Source organism: Solanum dulcamara, chromosome 8 (genome assembly GCF_947179165.1).
Source record: "Solanum dulcamara chromosome 8, daSolDulc1.2, whole genome shotgun sequence".
In the NCBI taxonomy this organism is placed as follows: Eukaryota; Viridiplantae; Streptophyta; class Magnoliopsida; order Solanales; family Solanaceae; genus Solanum; species Solanum dulcamara.
The window spans coordinates 47,648,436-47,670,428 of record NC_077244.1 but is presented as its reverse complement, the minus strand read 5'-3'; the positions used below and the strand labels follow the sequence as shown (position 1 = coordinate 47,670,428).

Sequence of the window (21,993 nt, the reverse complement as noted above, 5' to 3'; positions counted from 1 at the left end):
TTTGATTTAATTGAGATCAAACAATTTTAAAATGGCTAAAATCTTACAACTTTTAACTACTTTTAAATGGGCCAAATTTTACTACTAAATTATATAAATATGTCTTACGTGAAGTTTTTTTTAAAATTTCACGAGTATTATATACGGTCTCTTTTTAAGTAGTAGCATCCTCTCAAGAGGGTCGCTACACAACACATAATCGAAAGCAAGTTCAAGTAATCTACAAGATTTACAAGGTTTTAGAAGTTCACTTGCCTTTATTGATATCCTGTCAATCAAGTATTCAAGCCTTTCCTTTCCGATTTAAATTCGAAATACCACAATCTATCCAAATAGTGGTTCACAATCAATTTACGAATCTAACAATAAAAAAATAATTAAGTTCGAAAAAAAGGGGCTAAATGGCTCAAAATTCTGATTTTTAAAATAGGGTTTAAATCTGAGAACTTTTGGATGAAAATGATCCTCAACAACAACAACAATAACCTAGTGAAATCCCATACCGTGGACTGTTTTGGACTCCATTTTTATATGGTTTGGTGTAATGAATTCCTAATGCTTTGAGTTCTCAAGGTCTGAAAATGGGAAAAAAGACTAAATTCCGACCATAAACCCCTCAGGTGTCGCGATCACGACTCCGGACTAGCTATCGTGACCCTCGCGAAAGCAACGCCTGGTCGCGAAAGTAACCCTCGAAAAAATTGCGGGCTTACGAAAGCGAAGGGGCCATAGTGAAAGCGATGTTTGTGAAAGCGAACCCCTTATCGCGATTGCAATGCTTGTACCAGATCACAGAAATTCCAAAATTCCACTTTACCAACTTTCGAAATGACCCTCGAAATTTGATCGAAGTCCCGTACACACAAACCATATATGTTACCACACTAATTTTGATGTTCTGGACTCAGTGGAACTATCAAAATTCAAATTTGAGGTCTCCTTGACCCAAAATCCAACAAGTCCAACCAAACTAACTCTAAGCCTCAAAAAGACCAAAATGCCCTCGGAGCCTCCGAAAAATACACAGGAACTCTCTCTACGCCTAAAAACGTCCCTGGAATCCAAAGAAATCTTCAGAATTCAATTCGAAACATCCGATCTCCAAACGTTAACCAAAATCAACTCTATGATCAAAATTTTAATAATTCCCAACTCAAGGCCTCAAATCCACGATATAGCTCGAAATTTGATTCCATCAACTCTCCTAGACCAAATTTCACATTTCGAAGCTAATGGAATTACAGAAATTCCATTTCGAGACTTGAAACTCTAAATGACTCTAAAAACCTCTATTTTACAACTTAAGCTTCTAAAACTCAAGTTTTTCCAAAAATCTCCATTTTTCACAGAATTTCACAAAACCGACTTTGAATACTGATCAAACATGACTTGGGTAACTACCGAAAGAGGTAAAATGATTATTTTGCAAAAATCGCAAAAAATGACCTTTAGGGTTATTACAGTAACACCTATCCAAATATCAACTAGAAATGAAGGTCGACAACTATACTAAGGTAGTGACCTCTAATCAATAAGTCTAAAGATTTAATGCAGAAACTTCAGTACCCTGTATATATGCATCAAACATGACAGATAAAAATTCAAACAGAAAATACATAATTACTTGCAAACTGGTGGTATTTCTTCAGGTAGAATGTTGCCAAAACCTAGCTCAGAGATGGATAATGTATCCTTCCAGTTTGCAGTCTCTCCTTTTTTTTTTTGTACATAAGAAAATTTCTCTCATATCTAACTAGTCTAGTTGTATAAGGTAAATGCTCTCATATCAACATATTTCATATAGAATTTGTTGATGAATATGCTTAAATCTCAAAGCCACTATGATGATATTTCAGTGTTCAGTGCTTGTGCAACACTAATTGTATTAGAGCCTGGTCTTCAAGTTCATCCTATTACTAAAGAACCATGTATGGCCAAAAAATTATGTTGTTGGAATGCTTTGCTAGGTATGTACGACAAATATGGGAGCATTCAAGTTGATCATTTTGTCTCAAACAATTGAGGGAGTGAGATGCAGAGTTGTGGGAGATTATGATGTCTTTGTTTCAGCATATTATATGTCAGTCATAGTAGCTAGCGCTTGAAATTTTTGACAGAACGCATAAAATATATGTCAAGCCCAATCAGTTATCATTAGTTTGTGTTCTTGCAATGTAATGCAATTCAGGGTCTAAAGTTATCATATTGAATTCTTATATGTAAAGAATTCTTTTAACTTCAATTTTGGCCTTAGGTAACATTGTGCTACGACATTTTCGAGGACATACATCTAGTGATCAATATAAAAATATCAAACATGGTCTAAACTAAACTGTCCCCGATATGTATCTTGAATATATCTTATATTAAACTGTGAAAGAGTATAAAAATGTCTCTCCAACTGTCATAAGCCAACTTTAAGATTTCACCAGTCAACTAAAATGCTACAAATTAAATGATAACTCCATTAATGGGAGTTAGTTTCCATAGATCTCATACACAAGACTAAGAAGAATCAAATGAAGAAAAAGGAGAAGATAGGCGAGAAAGATATTTTGAGATTAGCAATAGACTGTTACATTGCAATCATATATGCTCTTGCACATCTTACCAACTACATATACAGCTCACTAACTGATTTATGTAACTATCTCATTGACAGCTAAGCACATTGTAACTAACTACTTTACAACTGCTAACTAACTCACTAACTACACCATTAGCTTGCTAACCACCTATATAGTTAACACTCCCCCTCAAGCTTATGGTTGAAACACGTTCTTCATTCCAAGTTTGCTCAGCAGTCTGTTATGTTGCACTTTTCCCAGACTAGTACTGAGTAGATTAGCTAGTTGATCTTTAGTGTTTATGTGTTCAGTCTTCAGCATTCCTTGACAAATCCTTTCCCTTACAAAATGAATGTCAATGTATTTGGTTCTCTCATGGAAAATGGGATTAGCTGCAATTTGGATGGCTGATTTACTGTCACATATCAGGTTTACAGGAAGCCTTACACTGATTCCCAGTTCCTTGTAATAATCCTATTAGCCAAGTGATCTCAGCTACACAAACAACCATGCTCCTGAACTCTGCCTCAGCTGAACTTCTTGACACTGTCTCTTGTTTCTTTGACTTCCATGAGATGAGTGCACCTCCATATTTTACCAAGTATCCTGTGACTGATCTCCTAGTTTCCAAGCAAGCTCCCCAGTTAGAATCACAGTAGGCTAAGAGTTTGTTTGTATCTTCTGTTGGCATTAACAAGCCTAAGCCAGGTGCCTCTTTGACATATATAACTACTCTCAAAGCTACATCCATGTGTGACTGCTTAGGAGAATGCATGAACTGGCTTAACACTTGTACTGAAAAAGCAAGAGCAGGCCTTGTCATGGTAAGATATAATAGTCTTCCCACCAATCTTTGGTACTTTGTAGGATCTGTAAGTAGTTTGTCATCTTCAGCTACTGTTTTGTAAATGTGCTCATCATACTGAACAGATGTGAGCTTTTGATTCATCTCTAATGGTGTGCAAGCAGGTTTAGCTCCCTCTAGGCCAGATTCTAAGATCAATTCCAGTGCATACTTTCTTTGTGACATTAGAATACCTTTTTCAGATCTAGAGAACTCAATTCCCAGAAAAAACTTCAGCTCTCCTAGATCCTTCATTTTGAATCTTTTCTAAATATACTGTCTTGTGGTGCATACCAACTGATGATTACTTCCACTAATTAATAGATCATCCACATACACTAACACAATCACAGTGTCACTGCCAACAAGCTTTGTGAACAGTGAATAATCATAGTGACTTTGCTTAAATCCTATATGAACTAATGCTTCTGTTAATTTCATGTTCCATTGTCTTGGTTCTTATTTAAGACCATACAAAGACGTGTAGTTTCCAGACCTTATGAGTCCCCTCCTGTCTGGCAAACCTACTAGGAATGTCCATGTAGACCGACCTCCTCTAATAGATCACCATTGAGGAAAGCATTGTAAACATCCATTTGGTAAATATACCATCCTTTAGAAGCAGCCAGAGCTACAATTGACTTGACTGTGACCATTTTGGAAACTAGACTAAATGTCTCCCCATAATCAAGCCCTTCTCTTTGACTGTAACCTTTGGCCACAAGTCTGGTCTTGAATCTTTTCACTTCCTGATGCCAAGTATTTAATTTTATAGATCCATCTACACCTAATGAGTTTCTTGCCAGGAGGTAAGTCCACTATACTCCATATATTGTTGCTCTCGAGAGCAGCAATCTCCAATTCCATTGCTTTGACCCAAGCAGGATCAACAGCAGCTTCTTTAAAGGACATTGGTTCACACACAGCTGAGTAAGCCTGTAATACTTGCCTGTAGGATGGGGATAGATGAGAATAAGAGAGGTGATCATCCAGAGGATAAGTGCATATATTTCCTCTACGCTTAGTAACAAAATCTTGCAGCCACAAAGGTGGTTTACTTGGTCTATTAGATTTTCCAAATGGCTCAACTGGAGTTGAGACTGGTAAAATAGGTACTACAAATATAGGAATAGAAACATCAGATGTAGAGGCAAGAGGACTAGGAGATACTACTGGAAGCACCGCAGGAACATTAGTTGGAGGAGAAGACATATGAGGAGGATCAACATCTGGGAGTACTAGTTCAAGTACTTGAAATAGAGTATTAGGAGATGTTTGTAAATCCTTGGAGGGAAATAAATGTTCTTGAAATACCACATTCATGTTGACAAAGAATGAGTGAGCATGAAGATCATACAATACATAACCTTTTTGTGTGAAAGAATAGCCCATAAACACTGCAGGAAGTGCTCTGGGTGATAACTTATCTAACACTTTAGGACAAGCATAACATAGACACCCAAACACCTTGAGATGGGATAGAGATGGTAGATGTAAATATAGCCTTTCAAAGAGAGACCAAGTATTTTGGAAGGAAGTCTGTTTATAATGTACACAATAGTAGACACACATTCACCCTAGTACCTGAGAGGAATAGAAGCTTGAAATCTGACTGACCTGGCCATATCCAGAATAGTTCTATGCTTTCTTTCAGCAACACCATTTTTCTGTGGTGTATACACACAAGTACTTTCATGAGCAATCCCAAGTTCAAACAATAGGGACTGGAAAGCATGACTAAAAAATTCACAGCCATTATCAGTTCTTAAGGTTTTGACACTTGTAGAGAAAACATTTTGTACTTGTTTAAGAAATTATCTAAGCACTACTATAGTGTCAGCTTTAGAAGCAATCAAGAAGACCCCAAGAGTATCTACTATAGTCATCCACAACAGTCACAGAAAACCCTTTTTCCATTATGAGTGGGAACTCTATAAGGTCCCCAGATATCACAGTGTAACAACTCAAACACAGCTTTTGACATATGAGTGCTTACAAGAAAAGGAAGTTTGGATTGTTTATCTAGTGGACACACTGTACAATGATGGTGATCCTTATTACTCAATGAGCTAAGTGAGTCACGTCTCTTTGTTACTTCTATAGGAGCATGACTAACCTCTTGTGCCATATATCCACAGACTCTGATGTAGACACACTTTGAACTACAGACATATTATGACTACTACTATTGACCAGCTGCTTTGGAGCTTGATGTGGTCCTTCCCTTAGTATGTAGATTCCCTGTTCTTTCTTACCAATCCCCTTCACCTGTCCAGTGAAAAGGACCCGGAAAATACGAAAATCAAGAAAGAAACCAACCATACACTGTAACTCCTTTGTGATCTTAGAGACAGATAATAGGTTAACCTTAAAGTCAGGTATGAAAAGGTCATTTGAGATAGTTTGATTTGTAAACATATTAGTGTTCCAATCTGAGAAACTGCACTGATTTACCATTTGACAAATGAACATTTCTCCTTGAACTATCAAAGTCCTCCTTACCATTATCTAGTATTTCAAACTTAGAGGTGATGTGATGAGTAGCTCCACTATCAACTATCCACTCCCCAGCTTCATATTTACATAGAAAAGATTTGAAAATAAAACTACCTATATCAGTAGTAGCAGCTTTGGCAGTTGGTTCTACTCCATTTTCAGCACCGGTTTTGGACAGAAAATGTAGAATTTGATGATATTGATCCTTAGTGAAAAAAGCTCCAGGATGTTGAACTGTACTTGATGTTGGCTGAACTTGACTGTTTTTCCCTCTGGTCTCTTTCCCAAAGTTTTGTGGAAGCTCAACTGGCTTAGCATATCCTGAAGGTAGAGTTTTATTTTTAGACTTGAAGTCTGGTGGGTAGTCCACAATCTTGTAACATTGGTCTTTAGAGTGACCCTTACAGCCATAGTGTTCACACTGCACAATACTCTTCTTTCCTCTGTAACCTCCTCCAGAAGTACTTGCTCCACTACTATAACCTCCACCACTATAACCTTCACCAGATGAGTTATAGCCACTAGGGCCTCCTCATGAAGAATTACCATGAAACACACCTTTAGATGTGCCTCCTCCACCGTTATAGTGAGTATTCCTCTGACTATACAGTGCTGAACCTTCAACTGCACCTATTCCAATTGAAGTAGAATTCACTAAATTTCTCTAACTCTCCTAATCAATCAGAAGAGCATATGCTTTGTTCAGATTGGGAATAGGACTCATCATGAGAATTTGGCTTCTAGGTGGAGAATAGGACTCATAAATGAAGCAACCTCTGGTAGTCACAATGTTCACCAAAATTTTTCGACTCAGGACAAGGACATGATGGACATGGCATGAGTATATCACATTCATCTCAGATGTCTCTCAGTTTAGAAAAATAATCAACAATAGTCATTGTTCCCTGAGTGAGAGTATGAATTTCTCTGTGTAGATGAAATATTCTAGATCCATTAACAGTATCAAATCTCTCTTGAAGATCAAGCCATACTTTTCGTGCATCAAAAGCATACACTACAGAACTTAGCAAACCAGGTCTCACAGCATTCATAATCCATGACAACACTACAACATTACATTCTTCCCATTGATCATGTAACTCTGGTTCAAACTTAGACTTAGGAAATCTACCATCCACAAATCCTAATTTACTAAAACCTACAAGTCCATTTCTAAAGGACCTACTCCATAGTGCATAGTTTTCATATCCTGTTAGCTGAAGAAAGATCAGAGAACTACCTGGAGTGTCAGTAGTTTGTAGAAAAAGTGGATGATTGTGATCGATTATAGGAATTTTTGTAGTTATAGAAGGTGCATTGTCAGTTCCTTCACTTGATGAACTAATCACCATTGTAGCTTAGCTGAAATTTCAGAATAGATCGATCTTTTGATACTTCTTTGTGATGTCACCTTCAATGGCGAGATCTGATCATCTAGTGATCGTTGTTACACTTTAATCCTCCTACGATCGCACGCTCTGATACCATGATAACTCCATTAATGGGAGTTAGTTTCCATAGATCACATACAGAAGACTAAGAAGAATCAAATGAAGAAGAAGAAGATAGGAGAGAAAGATATTTTGAGATTAGCAATAGACTGTTACATTGCAATTGTAGATGCTCTTGCACATCTTACCAACTATATATACAGCTCACTAACTGATTTATGTAACTAACTCATTGACAGCTAAGTACATTGTAACTTACTACTTTACAGCTGCTAACTAACTCACTAACTACACCATTAGCTTGCTAACCACCTATATAGTTAACATTAAATGAATTCAAAAGTTTAAACTTTATGAAATACTTTAAAACTAATCAGTAGTCGAACCTGTTTCCAAACTGGTTTAGATTTCTAGAAACTAAATGAGTAACTCGCAAAGTCATTGAAATGACTGAAACAAAATTAAGATTAATAATTGGCGTTGAACTAGTCGGCTCATAATTCTAAGAGTCATTAAGCAAAAGACATCTCCATTCAAAGTTAGAATACACTAAAACTTGTTGAAGATTCATAATTTGGAGGTGTAAGGTATGGTGTAGTTACGTTGTTGCGGGGCGAGCTAGTAGACCACATGCGGGTTCGGCTAAATCTAGTAGATTTTGTTCAAAACGTGTATTTGTGTTAATAAATTCATTAAACATGTACAAATATAAAATTTAGAACCCATTAAAGTCGTCATTGTAAAATTAAGAACCTATAAATTTAAAATCTTAGCTTTGCCTTTGAGTTGTTCTATACTAAAAGATCTGGTTGTTTAAAAGTGCCAACTCCTTTGTTGGGAAGGTTGGAGTTTTAACCCTTTGGAACTGATACAAGAAGCAGGGGTTTTGGTTTAGAATTTTGATATCTCACATGAGTTGCACATGATGAAGCCTCCACTTATATTTGATCGGACTTTTTTTGTTTCGTTAGGTTTTTAGGGACAAAAAGACTAAAGTGTTAAGCCATTTAGCATAGATAAAGTATCATTCCCATTGTTATACATCAGTGACCAAATCAATCGAAATCCATACATTAAGGACTATTTCGATCATTTTCTCAGAGAAGCTCTGTGGGATATCAAAAGACAGCTTAGTTGTGAAAATTGAACCAGTCCAAATCGTTGACATGTACCTATAGTAGTGCAGAGGATGTGCTTAATTATTTTAGTCATGTTGCCTACTTTTGTTATTATGTTAAGTCCTTGACTTTTACCAATAATTGTCTTTGCCGCCTTATTACTTTTCTGCCTTAAACAAACAAACAGGAAACAGATCAGCTTGGCTTCATTTTCATAATCTTTGAGAGTTTCCCGTATTAGCATTCTGATCAGAATTGTTTAATGGGAACACTTTTTAATGTTGTAGGTGGCCTTGTTGTTTAGTTGGGAAAGAATGTGTGTAATTGCATCTATCCTAAGATTGAAAATACTACCCATTTCTCATCAAAACTTGAAAATCTAAGGAAGGAAATGGAGAAGCTAACAAAGTCTAGAGATGATATCAAAGAGAATGTGGAGCAAGATGAGATAAAAGGCTATAAACCAAAACTAGATGTTATCCTGTGGATCGAAGATGTTCACGAGCTGGAGAATGAATGGAAAACTATGCAAGAAAGCATTGGAGCGGCGAAGAAGCTTACATATAAGTGTTGTCCAAAGTGTATTCTTCGCTCGGAAGTCTCCACTAAAGCACGAAATGTGCGAGATCAACTTTTCAAGCTTATAGAGGTCAAAAAAAACTTTGGATCCAACTTGGTGGTAGAAAATTACCAGATGAGAAAAGTTGAGTTCATGCCGGGACCACCAATAGGAGGCCGGTCAACAGCAACAAAAAATCTCCACAAAATCCTACAACTATTAGAAGGTGATTAGGTATTGTTGGAATTAAATCATGATTGGCAATCCTAAATTGTTTAGAATTTGGTAGTTGCTAATTTTATCAATTCCGGTCTAATTAGATTTTATAGTCAAAATGGTTTCTAGACTAAAGTTGATTTTTTTCTTTCTGTTATCAATATGAATGCTACTTCTTCTTTTCTTTAGGAGGTTAAGTGAAGATTATGTTAACTAATTTGAGATCAAAAGATTATGACTGAATGATCAAAGCCTCCTACGTCCTCGTTTCTCTAATTTTCTAAATTTCTTCTATATGACCATTGTTGCATTTTTCACTTGCGGGTAGATTATTTTTTGTGGTATTTGAATCCTTTTAGGTATGCATCATCGGTGTGTGGGGTACATGAGGAGTTGGGAAAACAACGTTGGTGAATAATATGAACAATGAGCTCCTAAAGGCTGATGTGTCAAGTTTTAAACTACCTTTTGGTGTTGTGGTGTGGGTTACAGTTCCCAAACCACCAATAGACATAAGAAAGTTTCAAACACAAATTGCCGGCAGATTAAACCTAAAGGTAGATAATGAGGGAATTGTAAAAAGTATTGCCAGCAAAATAAATCAAAGGTTCAAGCAAGAAAAGAGTTTCCTTCTCATACTAGATGATGTTAGGGAACCTATAAATTTGGATGATATAGGTGTACCCCAACTTGAAGTTCCCGCAAGAAGCAAGGTCATTATAACTTCTCGTTCTTTGGGTGTTTGTAAGAAAATGAAAATAGACACCTAAATGAAGGTTTACACATTGGATGAGGATGAATCTTGGCAACTGTTTGTCAAAACTGCAGGAGATAATGCCAATCTAGCGCATATTCAACCATTGGCAAAGGAAATTGCAAGAGAGTGTAATGGTTTACCTTTAGCAGTCACTGTTATTTGAACCTCTATGCGAGGGAAAACAAAGGTAGAGCTCTGGGAGTATGCTTTGAAATCACTAAAAATGTCTGAACCTCATAACAAAGATGTACAAGGTCATCAAGTGGAGTTTTGATTCTTTAGAATCTCAGGATATTAAATTATCCTCAGAGCAAAGAAGCAAACATGTGAACAAAAAGAGAGGTGACATTCAAAGGTGTTTCATGTATTGCTCCTTATATCCTATGTCCATTTCAACAGACGAGCTCAAAAATTGCTGGTTGGCAGAGGAATTCCTTGGTGAACATGCAACATACGAAGAAGTCTACAACAGGGGAATCACAATGATTTAGAGTCTAAAGGATGCCTGCTTGCTAGAAAGCCACAATTTGGATTCTGTGAAGATGCACGACATGGTTCGTGATGTTGCTATTTGGATAACTAAATCCTTTGGGGTTGAACACAATTCTGTTTTTCAATCTGGAATTGGGATATCACATACTGAAGTATCAACTCCTGTCAAGAGAATATCTTCCGTAAGCAATAAAATTCAACGTCTCCCTAATAACTTCACGGAATGCCCAGAGACAATAACTTTACTACTGCAAGATAACGATCGCCTTTAGGAAATTCCCCATGAATTCTTTTTGGCATTTCCAGCCTTAAGAGTTCTGAATCTGAGTGAAACTGGTATTACATCACTGCCTTCTTCCATCAATAGTTTATATCAATTACATGGTCTAATACTAAGAAATTGCTACTGGTTGACAGAGTTACCACCTATCGATAATCTTCACAATTTGCTATTGCTCGATTGTGATAATACAAGGTTACATCATGACAAGTTGACAAATCTGAGGCTATTAAATCTGCCTGCAATTGATTTGGAGAGCATCGCTGACGGATTTTTCCTCAAATTTGTCTAGCATTGAAATGTTAAATATGATGGAGAGTAAAATGATAAACCCTTTCACCAAATTTGGAGTGACTCATCTTGGAGCAACTTCTTTTGATGAGATATCATCTCTACACAATCTGACTTCCCTTTTTATTAGATTGGATAGCTCATCAATTTTCAATAGAGACCACATCTGGATGACTAGACTGAAAAGATGTTGCATTGAAATTGGGGAAATTTCATTTCATGTACCATTCAACAAGTCAGAAAGGACGATATGCGTCTCCAGGAGTGATATTTTCCATAACGGAAAGCTCTCAGGAATGCTGCAGTTTGCTTCAAATGTGTACGGGGGAAGTTGCTTGGGTCTCAGGAAGTTGTTTGCGTACAACAGTTTTGATGGATTAAAATCACTCTACATTAGGAGTTGTTCTTGTTCTTTCAATCCAGCTGAAGAAGGAAGTGGAATGTTTGACCCTTTACCGAATCTGGAATATCTCAACCTCGAGTTCTTATATCGTTTAAAGAGTTTTTCCCTTTTCAGTCAACTTCTCGGTCTAAGATTTTCTAAATTACGCCAGCTAGATATGTCCAATTGTTCAAGTTTAACATGTCTTTTTAACGTTCGCGAGGCTTTGTCTGTGCCCAAGCACTTGGAAGAAATTACAATTACCTCTTGTAAACAGCTGGTAGAGTAGTTAGTGGAACGCAACGACTCTTGTCAGGAAACACTTGCGAACTCAGAAGTTCCAAGAGTTCGGAAGTTAGTGTTGAGAAACTTACCAAAATTAGGAACGTTGGGGGAGCCACAAAGTATATGGGAAGACCTGGAGGTACTTACCTTGATAAGGTGCAATGAAATAAGGAAGTTGCCTCTGTCTATTCAAACCTCCAAGAACATCAAAGTAATAAGAGGAACATTCGAATGGTGGAGCCAATTGGAGTGGGAAGACGACAAATTCAAGTCAGAGCATTGCTTTCGACCACTTGCCGTATGATAGAAGGATCGAAGTTGAGGTTACTTCCACTGCATTTCAGGTAACTTTTAGATTTCTCAATTGTAAAACTGCCCAATGGCACTAGCATCCTTTTCTACATAACTAATTTTCTTTTAAAGTTCTTTCTTTACCTCCCTGGACTGAACATTCTATAAGGTTATAGATCCACTCTTGGAAAACTTGTGCTTTACAAAAAAAGAGATTGAGTGAGTGTATGATATGGACAAACGTATATTTTCAAAAAGTATATTCCTATTTCCTGGTAAAAGTTTTCTGTTGTTTGGCTGGAGAGTGGAGAATATTTTCTGACAAAAATTATTAATTTATGATAGATAAAAATATTAGCAAACCGGTCATTGTTTTGCGATGTAGGATGTGTCTGTTTACTTATTCTATTTTATATTAGTTTGTCCGTTTGTGCACATTTAAAGTTGAGGGGCAACGATGTTAGCTAAGGGCAAGTTAAAGTATCCCAAAAAGAAAAGAGACATTCAAATGTGAACAAGTGTGTTGAGCTTCACTTTTTGTTGCTTCATTCAGGAGACTAAAAAAGCAGAGGAAGGAAATTCCCGCACCAGAGAAACACAGAGTTTCAAGCTAAAGTTAATTTATCGGGTTTGCTATGATCTATTTCCTGTCTTATGTTTTATGTTTTTTCTGCCAACTACTGTTCCTTGTTTGTACAGTTTCTTCCTGGAACCGATATTTTGATTGCTTGATTGTTTTTGGTTCTGTTGTGTGATCATCTTGGTTATTTGTGATAAACTGGTATTGCTTTTGTGTTTAAACATTTTAGAGCATTCTTTCAATTGTAAATGCTCATGATTTTCTATGTTTATGTTCTCATGATAGCACAGACAAACCAGCTATCAAGAGTTTGAATTTTGAGAGAGCCTATTACACATTTGTGACAGAGGTTTCTTGTCCTGTAAAAGGGTCCATAGTACAAAACTAAGAACTTACCCGACAAAACATTTTGCAACCTTAGGACCATTATAGTTATGGCCAGCTGACTGTCTAGTTGTAGTTGGATCTCTATTGTGTTTGGAATCATGAGCAATTAACACCCTACCTAGAAGATGAGAAACTGAGTAGTTTGATACTGAAACATAAAATGATATAGAGTTCTATTATGATCCTGATACTATTGTCCAATGAGTAGGTGGTATACAAACTTTATTTTGGTTAAAAATAAAATTTTCAGTTTGACCAAAACAATAAGTAACCTTTAAATAAAAAGAGTTAAAATGCACCACAACATCTGAACTCTCTCCCTTCCAATAAAGAAAAGAAAACAACAAAAGGGAATAGGGATTAATAGACAAAGAGGTCTGTTAAGGAAAACAAATACGTACTACATCTTATATTTGCCGTTACATAGCCGTAATGTTTTTACAGTTGCATTAGCTCACTATCAAATTACAAAAAAATGAACTAATACATTCACTCGATTGGTGTTGTTATATTGATGACTAATTACAAGCTACAGCTTCCACCAAAATTCTCAAAGCATATGTGCGCATGTCTAACTAATAACATGGTAAAAAGGAATTCAGACAGATTTCATCACCATAAACTTGGAGAGTATCAACACTATGCAACCAGTAAACAGGCAAAGATCATTCCCCAAATTGTTGATTTAGAGCCTCAGCCAGCCAGTCACAAGTTGTATACATGTTCAGCTTTCACCCAGCAACTATAATAGTCTTTCTAACACCAGCGCCTTCTTTAAACTTCTTCAACCTGCAAATTAGAATCAAAACAATTGACAGACAGTAACAGAGGTCGTATGAAATTGTTTCTGGAGCCACCTGACATGACTAAGTCCCTTTCGGTAATTGATTATTAAGCATGCAATGCGTTGGAGCAACCTGAGGGAGATTCATCAATTCAAAAACAGCTTTTGTTGGCGTTAGTTCATTGTCAATAATCCTTGCAACTGCAGTTAAAACTGGCATTTTCACCTTGTACTTCTGTGCTAGAGCAATCACAGCTCCAGCTGTTGCAACACCTTCAGCTACCTAAATTTGTAGTTGTTGTTAAGGAGATAGAACAGACAAAGCCAAAAAATGATACAGCAACTCAATTATTTGAACCTGATTCATTGAACTAAGTATATCGTCAAGTTTTTCCCCTGATCCCAGACGAACTCCAACTGTTCTGTTTCTTGAAAGGCTCACAAAGCATGTAAGCATAACATCTCCAGTTCCTGATAGACCAGTTAATGTTGTTGACTTTGCACCCATCTTAAATGGAAAGAGATTAGCGTCAACCAGCATTTTAAGATAAAGATAATCAAGCTGATAGCTCAAAATCACAGATTCTTTAGAAAGCACGACCACATGGACTTGATACACTAAAGATCTCCATGAGGAGCTATCCAGCGGCGAAATACTTGGGAACAGAAGAACGAGAAATCTATACACCAATGCCTAATATCTCATACTCGGAATTGATGCTTGAATTACAATAATAAGTCAAATAGCTGCTTGAGAGTCGTGTAGAATATTAGAAGATGGAAAATTACATAAACTTCTAAGGTGTGATGAAGGCCAACTAACCTTTGTTGCCAACCATCGAATTTCAGAGCAACCTTGTGAAACAAGTGCAGCCATGGAATTGTTACCAAGATTTAGTCCTTCCACAATGCCAGCTGCAATTGCCAACACATTTTTCAATGCACCTACAATTTCAACCCCTGTAACATCACTGTAACATCAGGAGTTACAAGCAAGCATTAGGACTGCAAAACCTTTACAGATATTAGCTTTGTTCTCTCCCCCTCCCTCTCTCCAAAGGTGTTGGAGGTACTCCAGCCACTTCTATACAGAGTAGGTTACTGGGACTAGGAGCAACCTCACCATCTATCCCCACTAGAATCCAAAAGAAGAAAATGCTACTCCCTCCATCCAAATTTATGTGACGTAGTTTGACTTGGCATGGAGTTCAAGAAAGAAAGAAAAACTTTTGAAACTTGTGGTTTAAAATACGTCATAGATGTTTGTGTGGCTATAAAATATTTCATCAAGGGTAAAATGAGCATTTAAAGCTAATTGTTACTAAAATAGAAATGTGTTGTTCTTTTTGGGACTAACTAAAAAAAAAGTGAGTCATATAAATTGGGAGAGAGAGATTATTAACTACAGTTTATCTAATTCTGTACAGAGGATACACAGAGGAGAACCCTCTGCACAACTCTCCTTCCCTAAAAAGAAAGAAAGAGCAACGGGGGATCTACATTGTGTGCTGACGAAAGAAGCCTTCTTTTTCTTCCCTTTTGTTTTTTACGTCATCTGAAAAAACAAACCATAATAGTTTCAAATATATGCACATCCTAAATGTTCTTTTATTTATTACTCACACCTTTTCATTTTATATGACACGATTTTCTTATTAATTCGTTCCAAAAAGAATGACATCTTTCTGAATTTTAAAACAATTAATCTTAGACTTTCCATTTTACCCTTAATGGCAAGCTTTTATAGCCATGTTTAAGATTACACGTTTCAAAAGTCTTATAACCACACAAATACTATAATATTTTAAGACCACAAAGTTCAAAAATCTTCCTTTCTTAAATTTTGTGTCCAATCAAATTATGTCATATAAATTGAAACGGAGGAACTGTATGATTCTGAGATCCAAAAATGCAACTAACATGACACAGGAGATCCAATCAGACAAAAGATGTCAGAATTTTAATGATTTCCTTCTTTATAAAAATCAAACTGCAACAATTTTTGTAGTGTTTCTTATAGAACAAAAAAAATCTTTTTTCCTGCTGATGATCCTTCAAGGTCCATGAAACCCATCCAAAAAATTGAAGGCAGGATAAGATCAAATAGATCCTGTTAGATCACTACATTATTGTGTTTCCCTTGAAGACATAAAGGGAGTGTCAAAAAACTCCCTAGCTTTTAGTGGTAAATACTTTTTGATAAATTTGGAATCAATGTTTCTGCTCTGACTACTGATTGAAATACCTTGATGTGTTGATTCTCAGATTTTTAGAAGCCATAAGCTGCTGAACCGAATTTGCTATCTTTTTGTCTTTTGAAGCCACTACCAGTGCTGCACAAGCAAAGCAAGCTTACTTTTGAACTTCAAGGGCAAAAAAAATTCTCAAAAAAGTTCAAACAACCTGTTGGTAGTTTATTCATCAGCTCTAGTGCAAAGGAAGGACCAGATAGAACAACATAGGGTTGACGAGGATTTTTCAGTGCTTTGGGAATTATCTGAGACATCATTCTTAATGTGTTTAGCTCTAAACCCTTGCTAAGAGATATGAAAGGTAAGCCTGGATCAACATAGTTTGCAATTTCCTCAAGGAATGATGAGCTGAACTGCATTGGTAAATGCAAAACTTTCCTTAATGTTAAACTAGTTACAAAATAAGAGATCAACCAAATCAGAATAAATGGACAAACTTTAGCTGTAAATCCAAGCAACTAAGGACTAGGACATGAGATAGTAATTTTGCTTCCAGGGTTCCAAGCATAGTTCATCGCACTATAAACAAACGATGAACTAAGAAAACATAAAATATACCTGAACAGGTACAGCATGTAAGCAAAAATCTGCACCTAGCAGAGCAGCTTTTGCATCAGTAGTTGCAATGACATTTTTTGGTAGCTCGTGCTGTGGAAAATACTTACTGAAGCAAAAGAGAAGGAGAAAGGTTACGAAGAACAAAATGACAAGAAATTCCTCAACTGGCAAGCTTAGCCTATTAACATGAAAACCCAATAGATCAAGAACATCTCTCACTCTCTCTCTCTCTCTCTGCACTCGCCACCCTTTTTCATCGGATGGACTGAGTGGAATTGGCAGGGAGTTTAGGTCCAGGTGACGGCTATGCTTTTGGTTATGTTAAAAACCTAAAGTATATACAAGACCAGAATTAAAGGCAGAAACTCACAAGTTATGGTGTTCCTCATTTATTGATCGACAAACTTGAGGATCTCTAACAAGCATATTCACTTCCAACTGGGATTTTCTCGCTGCAACATGCGCTGCCATTGCTGTTCCGAAAGATCCACCTCCAAGAACCACTATCTAGACATTAAAAATTGCATCAATCAGCACTAACATTTAATTCACCCAACCCAAGAACCACCAAAAAGGGGAAAGGAAGAAAAACAACAAGCCAGTAACTTAAGAAGAGAGTTTTTTCAACTTTTTCTTTCTTTCTGCAGGAGGGGGGTGGGGTCAAGAATTCATTTCTAATTACTTGATGATCAAGAGATTAACTGAAGTTGATAGAAGGAAAAACCCTTTTCGTCATGGATTTGCAGGGACATTCTTTGAGACCATAAGAGAAACAAATCTAAAGGGCCTAAGGTTTGTACACTTTGCCTACATATCTAAGCATAAAAAGTTGAAAAGTCTTTCTACCAACAACAAGAACATACCCATTCTTTCCACTATAGTAAGATGTACACAAACCTTATCCATACGCAAATTTTCATGTGGTAGACTAAGCATTTTAGGATGTGCATAAAGATGGAAAGGAAATTAGGAGAATGATGAAGCACAACATAAAGAAGTCAAAGCATATTAGGGTATTGTAATACCAGGTAGTGAAAATAATATCCAAGTGGGCAAATACGCAGCAATATCCCACAAAAGTAGGGAACAGGAAAATGAGACAATGCACTTAGAGTGAAGAAAATAGAAAAAGCAGTAAAATAGTAATGACCTTATTAGTACGTTCAAGGACGTCAGTTTTGGCTCTAGACTGCAAAGAACGAGACCAACGGACTAGCTTCTCCCAAGCCAGTCGGACAATTTCCCGGCGTTCTTTTGGGCCATCAAGCGGCAGTGCAAGGCTTTCAGGGTCCGGTTCCGGGTCCGGCTGGAGAGGTTGAGCTCCGGGGGCAGCGGAACAGCGGAGACGAGGGGGAGAAAAGGGTTGGAAAGGAGGTAAGCAGAGAAAAGGCGGTTCTAACAGACAAGTCATTGCTCTTTCTTTCTCCCAATGGCAGATATTTCTCTCACAATTTCGCTCCTAATACTTGTTGTAATTTTTTTTTATAAAAAAAAGTTGTCGCCATTAGCAATTCAAAGAACTAAAGGGTCGTTTGATAATGGTTAGAGTTAAGAACTTATTAGTAATATATGAATGTATGTAAGTTTTTAATTGTTAATCAAACATCGTATTAATTTTATATATGCATAACTTATTATTTATCTACCTAATAAATATCGTTAAGTTATATAAAACTTAATACATAAATAACTTATTTCTTATCCAACTATCAAATAAGTCCTAAACGATCATCCAAAATTTTAGTAGACTATTACAAAGAAAAGAGAGAATCCTTAATTTGGGGTTATGTACAAATATAATGATTTTGTTATGAAACTATAGAAAAGAATAAAGTAGGAGAAGAGAAGACTTCTTATTCCTTGAAGGATATTTTGGAGTTAATTATTTATAAGAAAAAATTGACTTGGTTCCTAAGTAGGATTCCTAACTTTTCTCCTAAGTAATCCACATAATAGAGATTCACTGTAATACAAATATGTTTATAGCACTCCCTCTTGGATGTCTATTTGATAGATTAGGTACCCCGTTAAAACCTTACTAGATAAAACCTAGTGAACAAAATTCTAATGAAGGAAAAAGAGTACGCATATCTAATAATACACATTTAGGATGTCTCATTAAAAACCTTAAAAGAAAAACTCAATGGGACAAAACCTTGTGAGGAAAAAAGAGTACATCGCGTATTAACTCCCCCTAATGAGAACATCAATCCAAATAATTAATCTTCACATTCCAAGCTTGTACACCATTGTTACATTCCGTATTTTTACATCTTGGATTATTCGTAAGCTAACGGTTATAAATTCAAGGACTTTTATTTTTGAATTTTAAAAGGACATGATTTGTTGTAGATGTCAAGTTATATGAATAATTTATGTGAAGTAAAATACATCTCAAGAAGGACCCTTGGGCCAAATTAAAATAGAAGCCATCAGATATGTTTTTCTTAAAGTCACGTTTCGGGTAAGCTGACTTCGGGAGGCCATAACCTCTTTATAATTTGGGAATTTGGGAAAACTCTCAAAATAGAAGTTGTAGATAATGAAAATATCTTTCCAACCATAGGTTGTGGGATGAAATACGATATCGGAGTAATAAGATATAGACATTTTAAGTCTGACAGGCCAAACTAAATAGTGGATTCGGCCCAACCCAATTCTAATTCGGGTCAGGCCCAATGCCCACGAAATTAAATATAATTTTTTGTATTTATTCCTTCATACTTTAGACCAACACAATTCTGGAAATTTCCATAGAGAGAGAGAGAAAGGGAGTTCTTGAGAGAAATACCAAATCCGACCAAAATTCGAGTCCCGAAATCCGAAGCTCATGAAGAGAAAATTGTTGTACATCGCGTTAGCTTCAATTTGAGGTAGATATCAATCAATAAGGAGAATATTCAATGTGGTCTCTGCAAATTTAAGGTAATATTAAAGTCTTCTTTTCAATGTTAACAAGTTTAGTTAGAGTTTTAACGGATTAGAACGGAGAAAATAGTGTTATAAACTCGTTTGGTGATTTGTTGAGATTTATGGGTTAAAGGGTTGTTTTAGGTATCTTAAATGGATGGAATTAGCTTAGTGATGATGTATAATAATGGTTGATATTGTTTTGATGTTGTTGATGAGTTGTTGTTCTTGAATTTGGAGGAATAAGGTGTATGAAGATTATGAATGTTCAAATCCGTTTTTGGAATTGTGTAGCTGGTAGTAATTCTAGAATATCTTATTTTGTAGACCTCCGATTTTAGATATTAAATATGTTTTGGAAAGCTAATACACGTACCTACAACTCTTATGTTTATGTTATAGTCTAGATCTGCTGTTATTATGTCGAAAAATGAGGATGAATCATAAGATAAATTCTGTCCAGATTCTGGATTGAAAAATTCCTCATGTATAGCTGTTAGTGTTTTGATGATATCTCTTTGTAGAAAATGAGTTTTGAGTTGATGTTTTTTGCATTGGAAACTTAAGACAGAGATCTAAACATTTCACGAAGGTCATGAAGTCCAGTTTTGCTGTTTTCATTTTCAAAATTTAGATACAACTTGAGGTATTCGGCTTTCCGAATTTACTTCTTTGGTAACATGAGTCGGGCGGAAACATTCTAGGCTTATTGTCAATAATAAATCTTATTTTGTGTTAATATTTTGGATTGTTGATGTTGCTTGATGATTATATGGCTGGTTTGAAAGTGGGAAAAGTGAGCGGCATAGGGGAGGTGCTGTCCAATTTTTTTAGAAATAACCTACTAACGATAGAGTACGTTTTATTCCTGTTCATAGCTTAACCATAGTGCTTAACGTTTTAATATAGGTTGAGACAATATTAGACAGCATATACATATAAACACTAAAGGTATGTAAAGTTAATATTTTCTTCTTTTGGCATGATCCATGTGAAACGAACGAATGACGTATGCTTAAATCCCAAAGAAACTCTTATTCGTAGATACACTCGGATGGCTAACGTTCTTGATTTTCAGAATTTATATTGTTATGTCTTGACTCATGTGTATGATTCCATCCATCCTAATTGGTATAACTCATGTTGTGGTATAATTCATATTTTAGTATAATTCATAATTGGTGTGATTCATAATGACTATTGTCTTGGTTGTCAAATGATGGACTGTTTTGGTTATTCCATTAAGTCTCCGATAATGATCAAATTACACAAGGCTGCTAATGATACCCTATTCGTGCATATTGTTATGGTATTATTCACCGAGTCCTACAATAGGCCGGTATGTTATCATGTATGGATTCCACTACATTATTCACCGAGTCCCTTACTAGAGGGCCGGGTACGTGATATGATAATATGATGTTAGGATGATATGAGAAATTATGGCACTGAGTCCCATAATGGGCCGGATACGGTATCAGTGTACACTACTCTATTCACCGAGCCCCTTGCTAAAGGGCCGGGTATGGTATATATATATACGTATAACGATATATTGATATAATTGTGACACCGAGTCCCCTAACGGGTTGGGTATGATATATGATGATGATATGCATGTATTCATTTCATAAGACATAGGTACAGTGATTAGCTCCTAAATCTTTATTGCAGATGTGATCTCCTTTACGATATTTTATGCTTTATATACTCGGTACATAGTTCGTACTGACCCCCTTTCTTCGGGGGGCTGCATTTCATGCCCGCAGGTACAAATACTCATTTTGGAGAACCGCCAGCTTAGGATTCTACTCAACGGGTTTGAAGTGCTCCATTGTCTCGGAGCCCAAAATTTGGGTACTAATCCTTATAATGTATATATTTGTGTATTTAGGGGTACGACGGGGCCCTATCCCGTCATATGCTATTGATAATCCTCTTAGAGGTCTGTAGACACATGAGTGGGTTGTATATAGATGTTGTCTGGTGTACTTGTATGACTTATATTTTTGGACGTTTACATTCGGAGTGGAAGCCTTGTTGGCTTACATATTATGTTATCTTATTTTTGACAGTTAAGACTCCCTAAGGAATATGTGATTTTGGTATATATATAAGTAACAGTTTGAGACGACATGCTACCCATATAAATCTTATATCATGTTTAATTGCCGATTAACTATAGATAATAGGTGTGTATACGAGGGTCCAATTCAGACACTAGTCACAGGGCTAGGTCATGACAAAAGTGGTATCAGAGCAGTTCGTCCTTGGAGTGTCTACAGACCGTGTCTCGTAGAGTCTTGTTTATTGGTGTGTTGTGCACCACATCTATAAACAGGGGGCTACAAGACATTTAGGATGTTATCTTTCTTTTACTTTAAATCGTGCGATAGCGCTGTATTATTAGGATAATTTCTCCCTAACATACTATTATATTTACAGCGATGCCTCCAAGAAAAGGGACAGCTGCCTAAAAGGGAAAGTCAGTAG

At 36.3% G+C, this 21,993-nt stretch overlaps 2 protein-coding genes and 1 pseudogene across 6 annotated transcripts; 1 reads left to right on the top strand and 2 right to left on the bottom strand.

Annotated features, from left to right (window-relative positions):
• Nucleotides 1-2,985: 2,985 nt before the first annotated feature.
• LOC129899920 (uncharacterized mitochondrial protein AtMg00810-like) lies at nt 2,986-3,666 on the bottom strand. Its single transcript, XM_055974916.1, has one exon. It carries the CDS (start codon nt 3,664-3,666, stop codon nt 2,986-2,988), a length of 681 nt encoding a protein of 226 aa, XP_055830891.1.
• A 5,201-nt stretch (nt 3,667-8,867) lies between these two features.
• LOC129900864 (disease resistance protein At4g27190-like) lies at nt 8,868-12,042 on the top strand (annotated as a pseudogene).
• Nucleotides 12,043-13,376: 1,334 nt separating this feature from the next.
• On the bottom strand, nt 13,377-18,100 carry LOC129900406 (glycerol-3-phosphate dehydrogenase [NAD(+)] 2, chloroplastic). Of its 5 annotated transcripts, none has more exons than XM_055975366.1 (9): nt 17,741-18,100; nt 16,961-17,097; nt 16,591-16,696; nt 16,184-16,385; nt 16,026-16,113; nt 14,604-14,751; nt 14,139-14,288; nt 13,914-14,063; nt 13,377-13,785 (listed from the first exon to the last, which is right to left on the bottom strand). In XM_055975366.1, the coding sequence occupies exons 1-9, from the start codon at nt 17,999-18,001 to the stop codon at nt 13,771-13,773; spliced, it is 1,257 nt and encodes a 418-aa protein (XP_055831341.1). In that variant the 5' UTR covers nt 18,002-18,100; the 3' UTR covers nt 13,377-13,770. The 5 variants fall into 5 exon arrangements, with proteins under 5 accessions (XP_055831341.1, XP_055831344.1, XP_055831346.1 ...); XM_055975369.1 differs by having other exon boundaries at nt 16,961-17,093; nt 17,741-17,827; XM_055975371.1 differs by lacking the exon at nt 17,741-18,100 and adding an exon at nt 17,616-17,634.
• Nucleotides 18,101-21,993: the final 3,893 nt, after the last annotated feature.